This window comes from Chamaea fasciata, unplaced genomic scaffold (genome assembly GCF_029207755.1).
Source record: "Chamaea fasciata isolate MVZ Bird 193981 ecotype frontalis unplaced genomic scaffold, bChaFas1.0.hap1 SCAF_1, whole genome shotgun sequence".
Classification (NCBI taxonomy): Eukaryota; Metazoa; Chordata; class Aves; order Passeriformes; family Sylviidae; genus Chamaea; species Chamaea fasciata.
In genome coordinates this window covers 11,586,198-11,607,391 of record NW_027094086.1, presented here as the reverse complement: position 1 = coordinate 11,607,391, position 21,194 = coordinate 11,586,198, and the positions used below count along the sequence as shown (strand labels likewise).

Genomic DNA, 21,194 nt, shown 5'->3' with positions numbered 1-21,194 from the left:
AAAGAGAGAATAGCAGTTATCTGCATAGAAAGACCTAGATTAGAAAGTGCTTTGTGCTAGGCAAAAAACTGTCAGACATTTTAAAAATGAAAGAAACCTGATTCCTTAATAAGGCAAAAAAAAAATGCTATTTCCTTAAACCTATTAGTCTTACTGCAATCCCTCCTCTGAACCCCGTCTCTCATTGTCACCTGCACGCCGTGCATGCATAATGCATGTGTATGCCAGGAGCCCTGAAAGCCCTGACAATCACCAGCAGGGCCCAAGGCTTTACGGGATTCTCCAGCAAAATGCAAGCCGGCAAGCAGAGGATACCAAAGCAGCCTGATTATGTTTCCATCTCACTGGCGCATTATCCAGCTAAACACACCTGATGGCATGCAGGAGATTGACACCAGCCCTGTGTTTAGCTGCTTCCCAGGAAAGCTTAAGACACTCCTATCAAAACACACCTCAGAAAGAAATCCCACCCCCCTTTTTTTTATTTTGTGGTCAGCCTGGAAAGCAAAATTGGAAAAGTCAAACATTTCCACAACTGTTTAATTCTTGTCTATAAAAACGATGTTTTCCTCAAACCAAGTCTGCTCAAGTAAGCTGCAACAGCTCACTTTATTTAATAGCTTGCTATATTTGTTTGGTTGAAATCAATGCAGTTTGTTTACCTGGGATCCCTATACAGTGACCAAGAGCACCCGATCTCATTTCAGATGGTAGAAAAATTGAGCTTTTGGGGGTTTTTAATGTCACTGAATTAATACCTTTCCTGGTGGATTTTGTTGAAGTTCTTTTTTTGCTTGTTTTTGCATTTTTAAAGAAAACCTTCCAGCAATTTTACATTAGGGATATGAAGTCCTGCATTATCTGCTCAGCTTGCCATATCCTCATCTCGCTAACAAACTCAGCTGAAAATAAGAGTCATGGACTTCATCTGGATTCCAGAATAATTTGCTCTCTCTTTTCCCTGAAGCCACATCCACAAGCTCACCTCTCCCTCAGATCACGAAGTCACGCACTAAATTACATCATTCCTTTCAGCTTTTCCAAAGAACATTTCCACCACCACGTCCCTGCTGAAACCAAAACATCCTTCATTCCTACCTACAGCAAAAGTGCTCAACACCTACCACTTCACAAGACCAAATAACCAGGGGTTTATCCCAAATCCAGCATCTAGGAAGCAAGGAAGCCATTTAAGTGATGCCTGTGGGGACAAAACAAGGAGATGGCAGGAATCGAACTGGTGCTGTGAATTTGCCCTGGGCAGCAACTCCTTCTCCAGGACCTCTTCCTGTGCCACCTGGAGCACGGCAGCCCTACTGTGTCTCACCTCCAGCAACTGTTCTTGCTGTTGTCAAAGCAGCGTCAAGAGAAATGTCAACATTGGTGGAAAACACACACATCATCCTTGATTCCACATGTATTACTTTCTCAATTTAAACACAAAGAAACAGCAGGTGGAATTCGATGTCTTTGTCCAAGACATGCTTTTGCAACACAAAGCCTCTTCTGAAGAGTAATAACACCGTATTTTTAATGCTGCCTCTCCCGGAGTTTCCTCTGCTCCCCCTGCAACTTCCAATTTAAGCTGGTTGATAAAGAAAATAATTTTTCCCCTTTTAAATGTCAGGCCTGGTGTTATCTGTGAAAGCAGGAGGCCTCCCCCAGGTCCAGCCACGCTTAGGGAAGAGCTAGGGCAGGATTCTGGGTCACAAATTCCCATTTAGCTCCTCACGGATTAAGCCAGGGATCGATTACAGCGAGGGTTTGTTTAAATAATTTTCTTAAAAATTGTTAAAGGATTAATCCAAGGACTATTTTCCCCAAAATAACTTCGTGTCCAATTATTTCTTCATCATTGAAGGAAGAAATTTGACCTGTCGTCCACGGAATGGGTGTTTCCCACAGCCATATGACACGCCATGGCATCGGGCACCCGGAGCTCCTCAGTGGGGCTCAGCTGCCCGCCCAGCATGTCACCAGTAAGCTGCAGCATGCCATTATCCTACCCCACTGCTTAATTAGTGGGCTTAGAGGTGATTAGTCACCTGATCCCACAGCCCAGCTCCAGCTAATCTATGCAGAACACAGGCAGGGAAAACACGGAAAACACCTTTGTGCCTCAGGGCTGAGAAACAAACCGGTGCCTCGCGCCTGTCCCTCAGGTAGCCAGTCCACAATTAGAGACATGAAACAACTTCCCCTCAGGGACAGCAAGTGCGTCTGGAAGTGCCAGACACCAACACCCAGACCTTGGCGGAGTCCTCTGAAGCCACAGCTCCTGGACTGCCACCGGGAAAAGGGTGGACCACCATCACCCAGTGAAATCCCATCCAACACCCACAGCCATGGGCAGATGTCTTTATTTTTGTCCACCTTCCTCACCATTCACATCTATTTGAATTAGCAATAAATTTCATCTTCTCCATTCAGGTCTGGTTTGCTCGTGACAATAACTAGTAAATTGATTTCTTCTGTGTCCTTGTCTCAATCATTGAGCTTTTTCTCCCTCATCCCACTGAGGAAGAGGAGATAAAAAGCAGCTGACCAAGGTCAGCCCACCACACCAGGGAAGAGCAGGAAATTATCACCAAGATGCAGCCTGGAAAAAGAATTTAAGACTTGCACGGTTGGTGGTGTGGTTTTTTGGGGGTTTTTTTTGTTTGTTTGTTGGGTTTTTTTGTTTGTTTGGTTTTTTTTGTGAACCAGCACAATCATCCTACACAAACACAACTCTACAAAAGATTCATAGAAGATAGTCTTTCCCTTCCTTTCAGGCCAGTAGATCCCACACCAGGAGTGAGAAGAGACACATGAGAAACTAAGAAACTCAATGATTTCTCAAAAAAACGAAGGGTAGACTTGCAGCAAAGAATCCTATTTACTGAAATTGTTACTGATGACATCTAATGACAAAAATAGAAACCCAGATTGTTGTATCTAAGATTACAACTTGAGTATCAGCAGCTTGACAGTTTTAAAATGTTCTGTCACTCTTTTTGCCAAGAAGTTATAATTCTTCTTTTCCCATTAAGCAAAAAGATGCTTACTTTATTAATTTATTTCCATGCACCCCAATTCCCACAGATAAGACTCATTCCATCTTCAAAAACCCTTGACAGTGTTGTTTTAAGTGCTTTCATTTATCAGAAAGGCTTTGCAGCCCAATTACCAGCTCTTGCTGGGACATCAAGTACAAAAGCAGCAGTAACAGTTTGGAACCTTGTTCACAGCAACAACCCATCTAAACTTCTGGGGCAGGGGCAAAGAGACAGAGAGGTGCTCTTCAGTAAAGCAAATCCAGAATCTAATTTTGGCTGTTTCAGCTAGAGAGGTAACAGAGAGAGGAACCAGGCAAGAGCAGTGCCTCAGTTTTTTCTCAAGGGTTATCAAACCGAGAGCTGTATGCCTTCCAGGAAAGTACTAACAATGACTAACTGCAAGACTTCAATGAAATGGAAAAAAAAACCCCAACTATACAGGCTACAGAAGTTAGAACTTCTCCACCCTAGTGTTGTTGTTCAGCTATGATAAGCTAAAAAGTTGAGTCCCAAACACACAACACACACAACAGTGTTACTGAGCTCCATGCCCCAGTAACACATCCAAATGCCGTATATCTATTTTTGGAATAAAAATTGTAACTTGGCTTGTGCATGTGTCCTCCTACCCCTCCAAAGTAAGTTATGCTGGAAACAAAAGATTGCTTTTTGTATTTTTACCAGATAACAGAATCACAAGGATTATTATGAATGTCTCATTTATGTGGCATTTGCTACACTACCACCAAGTAGCAAAGAGACTTTATTGTGCTTAACACCACACAAGGTCACAGATGTTACAAATGGCAATCAACAAGCACGGTTTGCACATAGAGACTACCACTTTTCCAGAGTCCTTTAACAGACAGAACCAGGAAAGAGTGGAGGGGAAGAGCACAGGAGAAAAATAACAGCCTGAAATAAAAAGAAGGAGGGGCAGGGGAAAAAAAAAAAAAAAAAAAAAAAAAAAAAAAAAAAAAAAAAAAAAAAAAAAGAGGTTCCAGCCACAGATGTCTCAACACATTGGAAGACACAATGGCTCACAGTGAATTTCCCTCCTCAGGTAACATTTGCCACTAGAAGTTTTTCCTTTTTTCTAGAAGAATCAATAGTCACCTGGATGAAAGAGCACTTGGCCATAACTGCAATAATTACAAAGTGCTACCAAACATTAATACATCCTCTGTACAATCCACTCATTTAACCAAGTCCACGACTCACGGATAGGACTGCCTAGACCCATAACAAAACACAAAAAGTCTTGCAACATACCGATGAGCACAAAACCATCTTGCCTGAAGTTCATAATTGCTCTTCTTCATCCAAAAAACTCTGCTAGTTGGCTTTGCCTCTTTCTACTCTGAAAAGTACCAAGAGCCTGTCTCATTAATGTTTCTAAGCTGCATCTAAAGTCTCAAATCTTTCAACACACTGAAACAGGAATTTTGCTGGCAAGAGAGACTTCACTCTGTATAGTGACACGGAGGTGTATACGAAACCTATTCCAACCTATTCCATTAGTCCTTTGGTTTTACCCACCTCATTTCAAATACACAGAATGGCTTAAGTTAGAAGGGACATTTAACAACCATCTAGTCCAAGTCCCCTGCCATGATAAGGACTACCTTTTACTAAATCAGGTTATTCTCAGCCCCATCCAAACTGAACATGAACACTTTCAATGACAGAGAAACCACAATTTTTCTGGGGGACCTTTTTCACTGTAAAATAAATCAATTTGTGTCCAATCTAAGTCTATACTATCTACTCCCTATTTCTTATATTCAGAATGAAAACTCAGTTAGCCAGGTCCAAATACTGATTTCAAGAGCATCCCATAGACTGATGCTGTCCATCATCTCTTTTCCAGAGATGCAGGACAAGAAACAATCAGTTTGGCTTCAGCAGAGAAGTTTCAGATTGCGCAACCCATTCAACTATGAGACCAGGGAACAGGCAACTCTGAAAGGTCGGGCAGCTTCCTTTCACTGGAACTCTTTCAGGAAGAGTAACACATTTGTATAGAGGTCTTGCAGAAATACTCCCACAAGACAAGGAAAGGGATCACCTGACTTCAAAGTCCCTTCTTCCTTTCTAAGACAAAGGTATTGCCATGCGTTGGGGAAGTTTGAGCTTAGCTGCATCAGCAAGAGGGACTCTCAACTTGTGCTGGGTCAGGAGTGAAAAGGCACCAACAGCAAAAGACATGAACTTCACGGGATTTCACAGCAAGAGCTGAGCACACACATTACTGAACAGAGGAGCAGACAGGTACAGATGCAGGGTCTGAGAGATTATACTGCATGCAGGTGAAAGTAAAAGCACTTCAAAGACCAGAGTAAGATGTCATTTAACCAGTAACTACCCTTCAGGAAAGAAAGCAGGGTAATTAAAATCATAGTCTTGTATCCATACATTTACTTCCTTTATTTCTGCCTCTTGTTTAGGGAATGGCAGGATTAGAAACTAGTTTCCCTCAGCATGCATAGTATAAACAGGCATACCAAGCTTTGCTTTTCCAGGTGATACATTATCACAACATCGAAAATTACGCAACAAAACACTACTGAAGACATCTCATGCTATTAAAAAAAGCTGTCAGCTGGGTATTTCTTCTGTGTATCATAGAACCACGTTTAGTATTTTCAAAACTGTTTAGTTTTTAGTTGCAGTAGTACATAAGGACAATGAAGAAAACAGATAATGACATGAAAAAAATCAAGACTAAAATCCAGTCAGGAAAGTCCAGAAAAGGGTATTCACACCACTGGGGTAAAAAACCCGAACAACAGCACCACAGATACCCATTTTTTCTACATTCTCAAACCACCTGAAGAACTGTAAAGAATGCCCACTTCCCTTAGCAGCACTGAAATGCAGCACTACCTTGCAAGAACATACATATTTATTAGATTTCACTAACCATTTAAAGGGGGAGGGAACCTAAGTCTGGTACCATTCTCTTGTCAGAGCTCCAGAGTCTTTAATTTGTATTATAATAACACCTGCACTGCATTAGCCCATGCTTAAACATCCCCAGTGGAGGATCAGTTGCTCTATGGCTGTGACTCCAAACTGTAATACAGCAAGGACCCATTAAAACTCATCCTGGCTTACAAATCCAACTCATGACCCTCCTTCTATGTCAATAGGAACCACGTCAAATCTGTACTATCCACAGCTCAGTTTCATGGTTTATAAGACGAAGAAACTCAGCTCCAAAGCAGCCACTTCATGGTTTAAATCCAAGATTGGGTAATTAGCAAACAAAAGTTAGGCTCATACTGTGAGAAAATACATCATGCATAGACATACAGTCTCTCCTTCTCTAAACATAGGAAGTTATTCACAAGACATGGGGGGGCGGTGGGAAACAACTAGCCACAGCTTCTAGAGACCTTTTATCCCATGCCACATTAAAAAAGCTGGACATTAAGTAGTCTTCCAGAGGAAGCATTTAGTTACACATTCTTCACTGCAGGTCTGAACAAGTTTGCAAGCCTGAATAGCAGATTTCTCCTCAGAGACTCATCAATACCGCCTTTCATCCACTCAATCATTAAGCGGCCACTGTGCATACTCAGCAGCTATTTTCTAAACCCACAATATTTCAGCTGGATCAAAATGAAGATAATTAAAATATCAGGCGGCAGTCAGTCAAGTTAATACCTACACAGGACAGCCTCAAGCCAACAGCCCTGTGCTGGTAATGTCACCAACACCACTGGGGTCTCATCACTTCTTTTCAAGCAAGCAGAAACCCTAATTTCTGACCATCCGTTCAACACAATTTCCATCCCACAAGCAGTCATAACAATCTCCAGGACCCAAACTACAAACAAGCACTTGAGCTGACTAGAAAAGTATCTACTGGGAGAAAGGAGAAGCCAGGTACCCAAGTTTTTAAGGCATATTGAACTTTGCCTCATGACATTCAGTGAAGTGCAAGTATGCTTATTGAGGCTACTTTCTTTCCATTTTACTCATGAAAAGACAAATAATTCCTTTCAAGCTCCAAATCAGACCGTTGGTTTGCTCATGGGCAATGAGGATCTATGTGGTTTGTTTAGGAATGGTAGTGTTAGGAGACATCACAAATACAGCTTTATTAACAAAAAATTCCAAATTATGCCTCTACACAGAGACATTACAGAGCATACATGTGACTTTTGTGGGGAAAAGAAAAAAAGACACGTCTCATGCTCGGGTGAGAAGCATGGTGGCAGTTTATGAGGAAGACAAAATAAGAACAAATGTGAACCTTTCTGTACCATGAACCAAGTGTCTCTAGTTACACACTCATCAGTAGCATTGTAACACCAACACAAGCTCATTCCTGCAAGAATCGTTTGTTAAAGGATGACTGTACTCCAGCCGGCGTCCTAGAATTCAAATCAACTACGTATCACTTATGGTTGTTGACCAAAAGAGTGAGAAGTACAGAGCTCACACAAAGCCCTGTAAGACACAAATTCCTTATGATCAACCAGCTTATGGTTAAGATGCTTCAGTCAGGCTTCTCCATTAAAAACTGAGAGAGGTCCTGTAGTTTCAGTTACAGGAGGGGAGTTCGGGACACTTCTGTTGGGAATTTATCAGTCATTTTTAGATGTCATCTCTTCTGCCTGCAAACACCGGGTTATCACAGGGGTGAACAGCAACACATCTTAATCAGTAAAAACAAAGTATGTGAAGATAGAAACCTATTATACTGGGAGCATAAACAGCATCCCCTCAGTAACTACGTGTTTTAGATGCACCCAATTTCTTCTTGTCCTAGGGGGAGGGAGTAGAATTCACTAAACCTGCAGCCATAGCTTGCCCTTCTGTAAAATGGGAGCCATTCTTTGGAGCCAAGTCACGTAGAGAGCACTTTGAAGATGAAAGCTGCTACGGTCTTAGCCACAAAGCTACCAGACATTTTGTCTCCAATCCTTCCAAACATCTTGGCATTCAAGCTATCTCAGTCCAGCAGGAAGAAGACAATCAATGTCCTTAAAGGTCAGCATAGATCCCAGCAAACAAAGCAGCGCTTGGCACCTTACAGCATCAAGGTAGATGTAATTCTCAAACTGAAAACGTACCACTAAAAAGGAAAATGCATTTCTATATATGTAGCCTGAAGAGACCATGTTATTCTGAAGAGTAGCCTCTTTATGATATTAACTCAAACTTCTCTGTACTCATCTTCGCACACTCTGAAGTAGACAAAAAGCCTCTTTAGATGTAGTTCCTATTTTGCTCTCTGCTTATCTTCAAGACCACACTGTCTTTGGGTAGATCACGAACCTTAAAAATGTTCTGCAGAAGCTGAAAACACATAGACTGCTGTGCAGAAGATACTATTCACAGATTCACAAGAATACTCCATCAACTCTTGCAACTTCTATACTTAAAAAAAAAAAAAGAAAGAAAAAAGAGAAAAAAAAATTGAGCTTTTCATGTATTTTATAAAAAAGATTTGGGTTCAGTTCATGCACACTGAGAACTCAGGAAGGAAGCAGCAACCTTCACTGAGTATCACCCTCTGTTAGGTATTAACCAGCACTAAGCCCATAATTACACAGACTTCTTGTTCTCCAACATTTGTTCAGTCAATTGTGCTTCATGCAGCACTGCACAACTCCTTCCACACTTAGAACCTCATAAGCCTTACTGTGCAGCTCTTGGTATCCTGCCAGGTCCAAAAGGAGTACTCTTAACAGATATTAAAAATCCTTGCTCTGGGTATGTCACAGGATAAGGCAGCCCCGTACACACTTCTGTAGCAAATGTTCAGCAGTTGTATAAATTAACACTCACACAAGAGTATTTGCATCAAGAAAGCACGTGTCCCTAAAATACAAACTACTTGTGACTAGGTATGTTCCCAGCTGTGCCTTGTTGCTTGAACTCCAGTCTAGCAGGCATGCAGTGGCTCTCTTCCTGCGTCATCTTTCAGCCTTTGCTGCATGTCAATCCCTCCCTCTCCAAGATGTTTACAGGAAGATACTGCAGCTGCTTGGAAAAGGCAAGAATTTCAGTGTACACAAACCAACTGCCTGAGCAAGCAGGTTGTTGGGAGGCAGAGGGATAAGAATTCAGAGCAGCCAGCTATGATCCAAATGACTTGGTGGTAAAACCTTTGAGGAACAAAGTAAGTGGGAAGAAAAGCTCCAAATTAACTCATTTCAGACTTCTTGTGAAGGGGAAGAAAGACCAGTTTCCTACATTTGAAATAGATAGTTGTCCTGAAGACTGTTGTGTAAGGGACATGCCAGTGAGACATGGCAGGTGTGCTTCCTCTCCAAGCCTGTACCTACCTACTTGTCTGTTACACAGACAATCACAGAATGCTTTGGGTTGGAAGGGGCTTTACAGATCATCAGCTCTAACGGGGGGGTTAGCCATGGGCAGGGACACCTTCCACTAGATCAGGTTGCTCAGGGCTCCATCCAACCCACCCTTGGAACTCTTCCAGGGAGGGGCAACCACAGCTTCTCTGGAAAATCTGTTCTCAACACACTAAAAAAATTCTTACTTATATCTAATCTAACCCTGCCCTCTTTAATGAAGCCATTCTCCCTCATCCTGTCACTACATGCCCTTGTCAAAAGTCCTTCTGCAACTCTCTTGCAAACCCCTTTTGGTACTCAAGGTGCAATAAGGTCTCCCTGGTTCACACAGCCCTGCCTCTCCAATCTGTCAAAGTCCCGCTGGATGGAATTGCTCCCCTCCAGCATGGTGACTGCACCACCCAGATGGGTGACATCATCAAACCTGCTGAGGAAACACTCAATCCCACTGTCAATGTCACCAACAAAGATGTTAAATAGCACCAGTCCCAATACACGACACATTTGTTTTTCCTTACGGTGGTTATCATCCTTAACAGCTGGAATGAAACTAGCCCTTAAAATCATCCAACTGAACATTCCTAATCTCCACAGAGATCTCAAGCTTCAAATAAAGCACATCTGGGGAGGAGCTGTTGCACTAGGACATGTCACAGTAAAATAAATTTGCCCAGGTTCTCTGGTACACGTGTGCTGTTCCTTGGATTAACATAAACGCTGAGGACCTGCAGCTGTACTTGCTGTAGTAACTGTCTCAGCAGTTCTATTTGTTCCGTCAAATACTTTTCCTCAGTTTATATTATTTATGTGAATATCACAAGGCCATCCCTTGCAAGCAAACAGGGCTACTCAACAAACAACTCTCAATCCTGGATGTGGCCACGCCTGGTCCCAAGTTCTACAAAAGCAAGATTAAAATGCTGCCTCTCACAGAACACTTTCTAAAAGCAGGTATGAGGCTGCAAAAACATAAATGTTTCTCAGGCCTATATGTTTATGTCTCTCTCTCTTCTGCTTCTGAGCTTTGGATGGCTGAAAGAAAAAGTGCACCACTGCCTAGACCAGGAGTCCCCGCACCTCCTCTAGAGTATTAAAGTAGAGGCTACTGCCAGAAGCAAAAAGTTGATTTTATTGAGTTTTCGGCTAAACAAATATAAATAAGGCACATACACATACAATAAAAGAGTTTCTAAATTTTCCCAAAAACTCAGACATCTACTGAAACCCTTGTTTTAGAACAAAACCTGCTCACCCCTCACATGCAGGGAGATGAATTCGACTAATTGGTAATACACGCCTGACCCATAAAAATTTAGTAAATTCTCTGACTTGGTATAAATGAAGTCACAGACAACCTGTGTTCAACAACTGCTCATTACTCATCTTCCACCCATGCCCACCCCACAGGTGACAAGTGCTGTATATACACAGCAAGCCCCTGCTGTGTCAAAACACACGCAGGCAGAAGAGGCAAGACAAATAAAGAGAATCCTAAAAGCCAAAGAAACACCATCAAGCAAATGATGAACTACAAACACAGCCAATTTCAATGTCTTCAGAGGTGTTTTTTTTTTCTTCAGGATAGCGGAGAACAATGTGATTAAAAGGAATGTAAAATCAACTCAGAAGGAAAAGAAGCATTAAAGAAAATCTGCTCTGCATGAGAAGACAAGTTCTTTTGAAACCCATCCGCAACAGGCCCTCCCAAAAATTAACTGCAATCATTTGCTTTGCACTAGAAGAGATATTGAAATTAACAGCACATTGCAGCATCTCATTTCTCAATTGCAAGAAATGAGTTACAAACCATTCAGATCAAATACTCCATTCCCACGGAGAGCTACAGAAAATTCGCCACATTCAAAAACAAGTCACACAGCACCTGCACGTAGCACACAAGACTACTCCTCTGAGGGGACATGCACATTTTATTTTTATAAACTTTGATTGCTTTGAGAAAGATCTTGCATAAGGGTGTAACAAATTGTAAGTGCCACATGCTCAGTTATGTACCATAGGAAACATCAGGGCTGTGACAATGGATCAAAATAAGGATGGGATGGGCACACATGCTCCCACCTTTATGATTCTTTAATCAGATCCTGAAATCTCAAAGCACAGAAATCCAATTCTAGAGCACAACGGCCAAGTACAGTTCCCATTGTGGACTTTACACAAACAAACCTGTCATCATGTACACCACCATATTACTCAACAAATCTGACCCTTATTTGGCATGGAAAACATTCCCTTGTCAGGGGACTGAAGTTCCAGATACCCTGTTCAGCCTGGAGGGGCAACCTCACTGCAGTCCACAGCTTCCTCAGGAGGGGAAGAGGAGGGGCAGGCACTGATCTCTTCTCTGTGGTGACAGTGACAGGACCCGAGGGAACAGCATGACACTGTGTCAGGGGAGGCTTAGGATGGATGTTAGCAAAAGGTTCTTCACCCCAGGGGTGTTTGGGTCCTGGAACAGGCTCCCCAGGGAAATGGTCACAGCGCCAAGCCTGACAGATTTTAAGAAGCATTTGGATGAAGCATTCAGGCACATGGTGGGATTGTTGGGGTGTCCTGTGCAGTGCTGAGAGCTGGATTCAATGATCCTTGTGAGTCCCTTCCAACTCAGAAAATTCTGTGACTCTGTGACGTACAATAATGTGCAGTACAAATGGGATGTTTATTAACTGTTCTTACATTTACTCAGTAACATCATTTCTTCAAATCACTTAGCTTTATGCCGAGTTGTTTTGAAGCAGGTTTTGTTGAGTATTAGCCACAAAAATATTTTTTGTAGAGGCTGGAGAAATTTGGGGTATATGGAGAAAACATTTAATGTCATTCAAGAGACCTCAGCCAGCAAGACACAATCTTGCTGTCAAAAACTGTGATGTGTTAGTCACATAGACATAGATTGCCCAAATGAAGTTTCAAATCTAACACAGTATATGGAGACAACTGGAAGCAATCACATTGCTCAGAATCATAATTCCAGTTTCTGTAACCTTGTCAAGATCAGGCAGAGCTCAAAATTAACAACAGGTACACCTGAACCAGTTCTGTGTTACTGTGAACAAAGAGAAATCAGTCCACATGTACTGTATCTTCATCACCTCAGCTGCAGCACCCATCTGCACCACTGGCAAGACTTCAGAGTAATTAAGCTGTTGATTAACCCTAACATCTTTATAACAAAGTTTACGGCAGAGTAATGCATATGATAAAAGAACCTGTGAACCATTTAGTTTAAAAAAAGGCAGATGCTGCATCAAATCCCTCAGCACTGCAGGGCATGTGGGGCCTTGATCACAGCCTGCGATGAGAAATAGGCACAGATAGTGCACTTGGGTATGCGTGGGCAGACCCCTACGCAGTATCTCCAAGATCCTGCCAGAAGCCCGCCCACACAGATCTGACTACATGAAACACCACTTAACATGCTAATTTTCACTTTACTACTAAAGGTATGATTAGTAGAAAGGTTCTGGTTAACTATCAAAAAATAGCTACTTTTCCCTAGAAATTGTTGTGCTCCTTTGTGCACAATTCACAAAGAATCCTAGTGCATCTCATCAGTAGTACAGCATCAGCTGCATCAAATTTAACTACAGGTAAAAATTCTTTGTTCTACTCATGCTAAATAATGAGTAGTATTTTTAAACCGTAACAACTACCATGCTGCTAAAGATCTGCAGCGATTCCTTCCAGACCTCCCCCTTCAGTAACTGCCAGTTCACAAAACAGGTTCCGCTACTATGGAGCATTAAAAAAAAAAATATTCACACCTGTGCCCATCTCCATATGCTCATGTCAACATGTTTTCTGATGAGCAGCATTCCCATGCAAGTAGCAATGTGTAGAAGAAAAAAAAATTAATCCACACAGAGGCCCACTGGCTTAAGAGCAAGAAAAACCAAATGCATCACTTATGAAAAGAAGGAAAGAATAAACATACTCGGTGTCCCTCTGTGAGGAAACCCAAAACCACACTTCATCTGGAACAGAACATCTCCTGCCTGTTCCCTGCACTGGCCACTAAAATGATTCCAGGATTTGTGATAGTTTCCTGCCTTTTTTTTTTTTTTTTTTTTTGGGGGGGGGGTATCTTTTATTTTAAAGTGCAGTTATTATTAAAAATCCAAGAGGGCTGAGAGCTTGAGGACCACCACTGCCAGATCTGCAGCATTGTCTTGACAGATACACACAGACTCCCCACTCCTCTCTGCAATCTGCCTGCTCTTGACAAGCCACGCTTTTAATTAAATGTCTCCTAAGCTCTGTTGAGAGGAAAGTGCATATGAACACTTGCCAAAAAATAACTTCCAGTGCAAACAGCTTCTCCACCCTCCCAAAAAACACACTAGAAGCCATTCACCTCTGCCAGGCTCCGTCTTAGAGCAGATCCTGTCCTCCAATACTACCTGGCAGCTCTTTCTCCTGCAGTCCTCCCTGCCCACCAGCCCTGCACGGATTAAAACAACCAGAGAAATCCCGTGCCCGGGCTGGGAAAAGCACAGCTTGCACGGTTGCCGCCTTTAAATTACGGCAGTCCCCCATTATCTGACACGTCCCTCAACATCTCCCGACAACTGCATCCTTCCCAGTCGGCCCTGGCAGGCAGACAAGCTGCCCTTGTCCAGGGGAACACTGCAGTATTCTGCAGTACGGCCGTGCGCCGGAGGCTGGGCGCCTCGAGCCCTGGGGTTTGGGGGAGACATGACGGGCAGAACACAGCAACGCTTTTACGCTATTTACTTCCACGAGAGAAGGGTGGGAGGCACCCGCGCACCCAAAGAAAACCCTGCAGAAGTGCCCTTGGCTGCCAAGGATAGAACGGGAGCGCCTCTCTCAAAGGGACCCTTTGGCAGAGACGGGATCAGCACAGTCAGATTTCTGGAGGCTGGTGGAGAGACCCGGGGACTTGAAACCTTTGCATCCATTCACAGAAAGAAGGAAACGCCACCTCCACGAGCATACACAGCGTGAAAATAATACCACGTAACGGACTGAGCCGCAATTTTAATTCACGCACACATCAACTTTTGAGCATCTCCAGGCAGAGATTTTTTTTTTTTCCATCGCGCCCATCAGCTTGGCACCGAAATACTCACACTGCCCTTCCCAGCCCCACCCCACGGCTGACATGCTCCGTGCCCGGCTCCTCCGCACCACGCTCCCGCCCCGCTGCATTCATTCTGCTACCGATGTGACAGCCCACACCAGGGGAGAAAAAAGGAGAATAAAAATATTTGTCAAATAAAGAGGCAGGCTTGGAAATCGCTGACCCTGGTGCAAGGTAACAGCTTGCATGTTTGAGCAGGACAAATAGAGAAAAGAGGGAAGGAGGAGGGAAGGAGAGGTGGTGTCCTGCAACCAACTCGCAAGCCCCAAACCCTGGGTGTGAAGCCAGGGAGCCCCTCTGCCAGGCTGGTCTCGCCGCCGGGGACGCGGACCCAGCCCCAGGGCAGCGTCCCCCCAGCGCCGCGGGGAGGTCGCGCCGCCACCAGCCCCCGATGCGGCTGCACCGCCCGGGGCCAAGTTTCGCCGGGCCAGGTGGGAAGACGCTTCCCCTCCCGTGTGCTGCCCCACACCCCTCAGCCTCTTACCTTCATGTCGCTTATGATGGTCTGGAAGAGCCCTCCGAGTGCACTACATTCCTTCTCTATCACAGCCTCCATTTTCCTGGCTCGAGCTCACAGGAGGAGCAGGATTTCACCGCTACCACCGCAATTGCACTGTTCAGCTGGAGGAAAATCAGACACCCCGGGCTCCCACCTCACCCAAAAAAAAAAAAACCCCCCCCCCAAAAAAAACCTAAAAAACCAAAAAACGGAGGGGGAAGGGGCAAACAAGCCGATATAGGCAACGAACGGGAAAAAAAAAAAAAAAAAACAAACACCACACCCCAACACACCTGAACCCCTGTCTGCCTGCACCTCTACAACGGGATAAAATCCAGCGCTACCAGCGCCTCTCTCCTACACGCACCTCCCCGGCACCCGGGCACTCAGCGCCGAGCGGGCACTATGACCCCATGCGGGAGCAGCCACAGGCCCCATCTCTGCGCATCGCGGCCCCGGCCCCCCGCGCCTCCCGGCACGGCAGCGCTCAGGGCAGCGGGCGCCGCCGGGCGAAGCGCTCCCCGAAAAAACAAGGGGGAAAAAGATCGGTCTCTATAAAGCGGGATCAAGCGTCAAGCCGGTCCTCGTGGAGCAGCCTGGAGGGGTCTCTGGCAACCCCAGCGGACCAGACTACCGCCAAACCACCCGACCCGCTGCCTGCCCTCTCCGGGAACAGCCCGCTCCGCCCGCCCGTGCCGCTCCCGCGGCGGCAGCGCCCGCCCCCGCCCGGCCCCGCGCCGAGCGCCCCGCCCGCCCCGCCGCGTCACCAGCGCGGCCGCCGATTGGCCCCGCGCGGCCGGTGGCCCGGGGACCGCGGGTTCGCGCCCCGCTGCCGACGGGGCGGCCCCGAGGATTTCGCTGGCCCTGGTCCCGTTCTTCAGGGCAGAAGCTAAATTGCGTGTTTAGCATTCGACGAAGAAAACTGTTTTATTTTGGTGACATTCGCCGAAATGGCCGAAGTTCGGCTGTTTCTGGTGACAAGTGTCTAGCTGAGCCCCCCGATACCGAGCTGAGAGCCGTCAGCAAAGCTGCAGCCTGAGGAGTGCAGCCGGCAGCAGCTGCGAGGCTGCTCATTCATCCTCTCCCACAAATGCCAGACGATAGGCAAGACTGTGAGAGTGGGTTGTATAAAACGTGGGGGTTTAAAGTAATTCAGTTTGCACATTAACTCTGCCAAATTTTACGAAACATCGTGGTCAAAATGCTCTATTTCCGCACGCAGACGGGCGGTGGCTCACACCCTGCACGTGTGTGACACCGGCACAGGCAGCACACGCCGAGCATAGCGAGGGTACGGGACCCTCCGTGTGTGGAAATGGAGCGCTGCCCGCGTGGGTTGGGGTGCAGAGCTCCAAAGGTCCAGCTGCTGCTCATCCCAGGGAAGTTGCACACCGAGGGAGGCGAGCTGTGCTGCTACGTGTCTTTAGTAAGAGACTGCTGTAGAACCAGGAACATGGATGTATGGAAGAATAAGCCTTAGACCTTGAGACAGGTGCAAGGGGTCTGTCTTTTCGTTCATACACACAGTGGTGCATGAGCAACAGTGGCTGATTTGGAAATATAGGGATTCAAGTTGTTAAAATATAGCCTACAAACTCTGCCCAAAAAGAGACAGTGTCTGTGCCAGTGCGTTTGGCTTCATTTCAGCCAGTACCTAGATAGGTGCACATGAGGGATTGCATCCTCTGTGTTAATTTATCTCTGAGGGAAAAGGCTGGACAGGTGCCCTGTCTCCAGCAGGGCCATGGCAGCACAGGCTGCGGCAGCAATTTCCCTCTGCTTTGACCCGCATGGGTCTGACCAGGCGATTCATTTGGAGCTCTGCATGACCCTCACTCCCAAAGATGAGCCCAGCAAATGTCCCCAGCAGCTCGTGATAATGACACCTGCTCATCTCATGCCAAGCTCCAGGTGCTGTCACATAACCAGTGTGACAGCGTTCCTGTGGGACAGAGTCGCAGCCAGCAATCCAGCAGGGAAAGTTGGTGGCCTACTTTGCTTTCTTCAGCCACCCCATTTCTGGGATGATCCTTGTTTTAGTGCAAACAGTGGCTTGGCTAACCTCATTTCTGGAAAGGTTTCAGAGTGCAATGATGCACCTGGGAGAGGAGGGTGAAAAATCTCCTTCTGTAAGTAAAGCTGTTGTTTAAGGACTCCATTGATGCTTTAGTAAATAAATTAGGGCTGCCTGCTCTATGGCATGCAACAAGTCTTCATACAGTGATGAAAGAATATGCAGGTATAAACAGAAAAATGAATTAATAGTTTTAAAGCTCAGTTATAACAAGTAAGTTAGGCGTACAATGTAAGATAGTGAGTTTTACCCTGCAATTAAGGAAGTACACCTCACTGATTAGGATGAGTAACTTTTTAAACCACTGTAACTCCAGTGTACCCGGTCACAACCTAGAAAGACTTAATTAAAACTGTTCAGGTGGAGTATTTTTTTCTTCAGAAGGTGCTAGGGTGTGAAAAATGGAGACATGATGATTTCAACAAACTTTTATATTCATAGGACAAAAAATCAAAACACAAACAGGACCGTGTTTGTTCTTTCCAGCATTTTCTTTTTCAAGTCTATTTTGTTAATTTTTTTTGTATATATCACATTGAACAAAGATTTTGTTCATTTTATTTTTAAAATTATTATTTGTTTGTAGCCTAGCATAGCTAAAAATAAAGAAAGGGCACATAGCCTGAAGGCATAAAAATAGAGTCTTGATAACTGTTTTTTTTTTTCTTTTGCATTGACGGGCATTTCAGACTTTTAATCTTATTCTGCCTTTTACTGACTTCTAAGGATAGAATTTTCTGTGGGGTGACAATTCAGCTTCAGCCAGCTGTAGAGTGAGAGTGAACATTTTTCTTTAAAGACCTGAGTCCAAATGGTTGTTTAAAGTGTGAGTAAGAAGTAGTTTGGTGATGTTGCAGTAATGTCGGGTTACCATCTGCTGCATTATTTCTGGGATCTGCTTGATTGATTCGTAGCAAATCACTTCCTGAAAGCATTATTTGCAAAACTTTATTATGGGCAAAGGCTATTTCTGTGTTTGTGAGCCATCGTTACTGGGGAGCATTTCATTACCAAGTGATGACATTCTGTAAAATATCCTGGTGCATGGACAAATGCCAGCACCACTTCTTGACAATGGGTCAGCTGAGTGCATCTTGCTCAGCAGCCCCCAACAGATGTCAACCCTAAATTTGTCAATGGTGCAATAGTAGCCCATGTTCTGATATTCATCAACACATTGGGTGCTCTGCTGGCAAAAAATTCCACTGAAACCCCAAGAATACATAAGTGGGCAGGCTGAGCAATGACTTGGTCACTTTGCCTGGCCTGGATGGTTCCTGCTGCTCCTCCCATGCTCAGCACTAAGGCACAAAGTACAGCTGGAGTGAAGCTGGACACAAATGCATGACGGTCAGGAGTCCACAGTGTGTTCCCAGGTGTTCCAGCAGACTTGCCTTATGACCAGAATTATCCATTCACATTCCTGTTTCTTGCTTTCTCCTCCTGTAAAATGAAAATCCCAATTTTCAAAAGCATTCCTACTGTTTATGCACCAAGCACAAGTGTGAAATGTCATTGCAATCAGAACAAATACATGCTCTGTCAATGTGCCATAGAAGGTTTAACAGTGGCACTTATTTAGGTCCTGATCTTATGAGGATTTAAACCCACTTATGAATGAGAGTAGCCCTGTGGAAGACTAGATTACACATGCACTTAAGTGTTATCAGATTGAAGTCGCAGAACAATAATCACAAAAGGTACTTAATCACCTTTAAATTACAGTGTTCCTAATTTAGCTAATGTTATTCCCCAAGGAAAAATTGCCTCATCTAGCTTACAATCAAGAAAGAATCAAGGGCTGTTCCTTCAAGTGGTTGACAGTTCAAAAAGAGATACGATTTTAAAAGAATAGGTTGCTAAATGCTGAACTATTTAATTGAATTATCTCTTTAAGAAATTTATGCAAATTAATATTATAATACTCCATTATATTGCCTCAGAATCTTTCATCCTTGAGCCTTCATAAAATACATCAATAAACTTGAGAAACAAATGAATACTTTATTTTTTTCTGAAACCAGTGTATTCTGTCTCCATTTGAGGCTTTCTAATAATGATTTATATTTTGAAGGATGGCGGTGTTTTCATATTTATAGATTAAGAAAAAAGAGCCCAAGAACTTCCAAGAAATGGAGTCTCTCACATCCCTCCAGTCCTCAAGGTGCTCACAGGGTACAATCCTGCTCTGTCCATGGAAGCAGATGAGCTCACGTTACAGTGCCTTATTGGATGGAGAGGTAGGATGGCAGGCAACATGGCCAGAAGGGTGACAAAAGGAATTGATGAAAAATGGAGCAAACCAAACAGAATCCATTTCACACAGCTGTCCCAACAGCATTATAAATTTTATATGATTCACTGGCCATACATTGAGGTGAAGGATAATTCCCTTTTTTTCATGAGTGTGTGTTTACAGTCTGCGGTTTCAGAACAGGAGAAATAACAATGCTGTGGTTTCCCAGCCTTATCCGGGTTATTTTATGCCATGCATTGTTTTTTAACTACCAAGTGGCGTTGCTGTAGTGGGGCTACCTCTGCAATTGTTTCTCCTTGCTGTGTGCTGGCAAAATAACAGCTGTTATTGCTTTAGCAGGATTGATTTCCATAGAACAGCTCCATCTAAAGCCTACCTACAGGCAACAACTCTGCAGCAAAATATCAATGCAGTCTCATTTTCGGCTTTTCTCAGAAGGAAAAAAAGCATTTTCAGCAAAGTTCACCACGGGATGCCATTTATTCAGGGCACATAGAGGACAAGATGCTTATTTTTAAGGGACTAAACTTGTCTTCCATTTCCCCCTCACCAACAAATAGGGAAAAAAGTTCTGCACCCAGCTATCTCCATGCAAGACACAAAATCTGAAAACTGGGGTTTGTGTATTATATCAAGAGCTTTAGAGAGAGGCCACATTTTGCGATAGTGGGAAGGTGGGATGTCCTTGCTCACATGGGCCATCTGAGGCTGGTAGATTCAGAAAAGGAGCTCAGGTCCATCACCTCCTTCCAAGAAGTGGTTCTGTCATTGCTTTTGAATCTCCCCCATGATCAACCTCAGTCAAAGGCCAAGGAGGTTCCACGGCCAAGGGGATTCCATAGCCAAGGTTACATGGGTGCTTTCACCCCCTGGAAGTCCGCAGTAGCACTGACAGTGTATTTCCACAGTCACCTTCCATCCCTGGCCTCCTTCCTGCACCATCTCGTGCCACCAGCACCAGCTCAGGCACCCAAGGGATGGATCACACATGATTTGGTTGAAAACTAAGTCTACAAGGAAAGATCATTTTGGCCCAGAGGAGGACCCTGCCTCTTTATGTTTTACAAAGAAGTGGCAGCTTGTATAACCCTTCCCATGCTCATTCCCCAGTAGATACCTTCTTGTTTCTCATCTGCAGCCAATACACGTTTAGAAATGGAACTGTTGATCTGAACCCATGTTGACACTGGCTTCATTACCTTATATCAGGTTCTGGTGTGGACACTTCACAAAACCAGGCCTCCCTTTTACATTTTAAAGCTGTTCAGCAGATGCATCTTGAAGTCATGCCCTAAATTAACTTGGATACAATTTCCTGAGTGCATCTATGTAGTCAAGCAGTAAGTTAAAAAAAAAAATCAACTTATACTTCCAGTTACATACATCCTTAAATGTTCTGAAGAAATAAAGCCTATAATAGGTGTCACTTTAGCAAATATCTCATGTCCTCATCTTCAGAGCAACATCAACTTTGACTTCAGTAAAATTACACCTATGTATCAAAGTTGCCTGTTGAGTTCTATCACCAGCATGTATATTAGTCCAAGCCTTTGTTGGCCATTTCTCCTTTTAGATTTTATATAAATGGATCTGTGCTCTTTTGTACTTCCCATCAAGCAATAATTTTTTGTAAATCACTACTCCTGAAATCTCAAAGATCTGTATTTATTGGTATGCGCAGAACTCAGTATGTTGAACCACCTCAGGACATGATCATGTGAAACATAATGCAACACTTTCTCTTACAAAAGAAAATATTATTTTTTGCCAGTTCATAAATCCAGCTTTTAAAACAAGCACTACATTCACAAAGAAATGGCTTAGAAAAAAAACACCTTATTTCAATGGGTAGACTCCCAATTCTGTTTAACC

The 21,194-nt window shown here is 44.0% G+C and overlaps 1 protein-coding gene across 13 annotated transcripts in view; it reads right to left on the bottom strand.

Annotated features, from left to right (window-relative positions):
• The window catches only part of MTSS1 (MTSS I-BAR domain containing 1), a 126,479-nt gene extending 110,831 nt beyond the window's left edge, over positions 1-15,648 (bottom strand). For 11 of the 13 annotated variants that reach the window (XM_066176130.1, XM_066176192.1, XM_066176201.1 and 8 more), the window contains exons 1-2: positions 15,285-15,648; positions 14,977-15,113 (exon numbers count right to left, since the gene is read on the bottom strand). In XM_066176130.1, coding sequence (XP_066032227.1) covers positions 14,977-15,048 — 72 coding nt within the window. In that variant the 5' untranslated portion in view covers positions 15,049-15,113; positions 15,285-15,648. Of the gene's footprint in view, positions 1-14,976; positions 15,188-15,284 lie in introns of those variants that run through there. The other 2 variants (XM_066176148.1, XM_066176139.1) reach the window with 2 other exon arrangements.
• Positions 15,649-21,194: the final 5,546 nt, after the last annotated feature.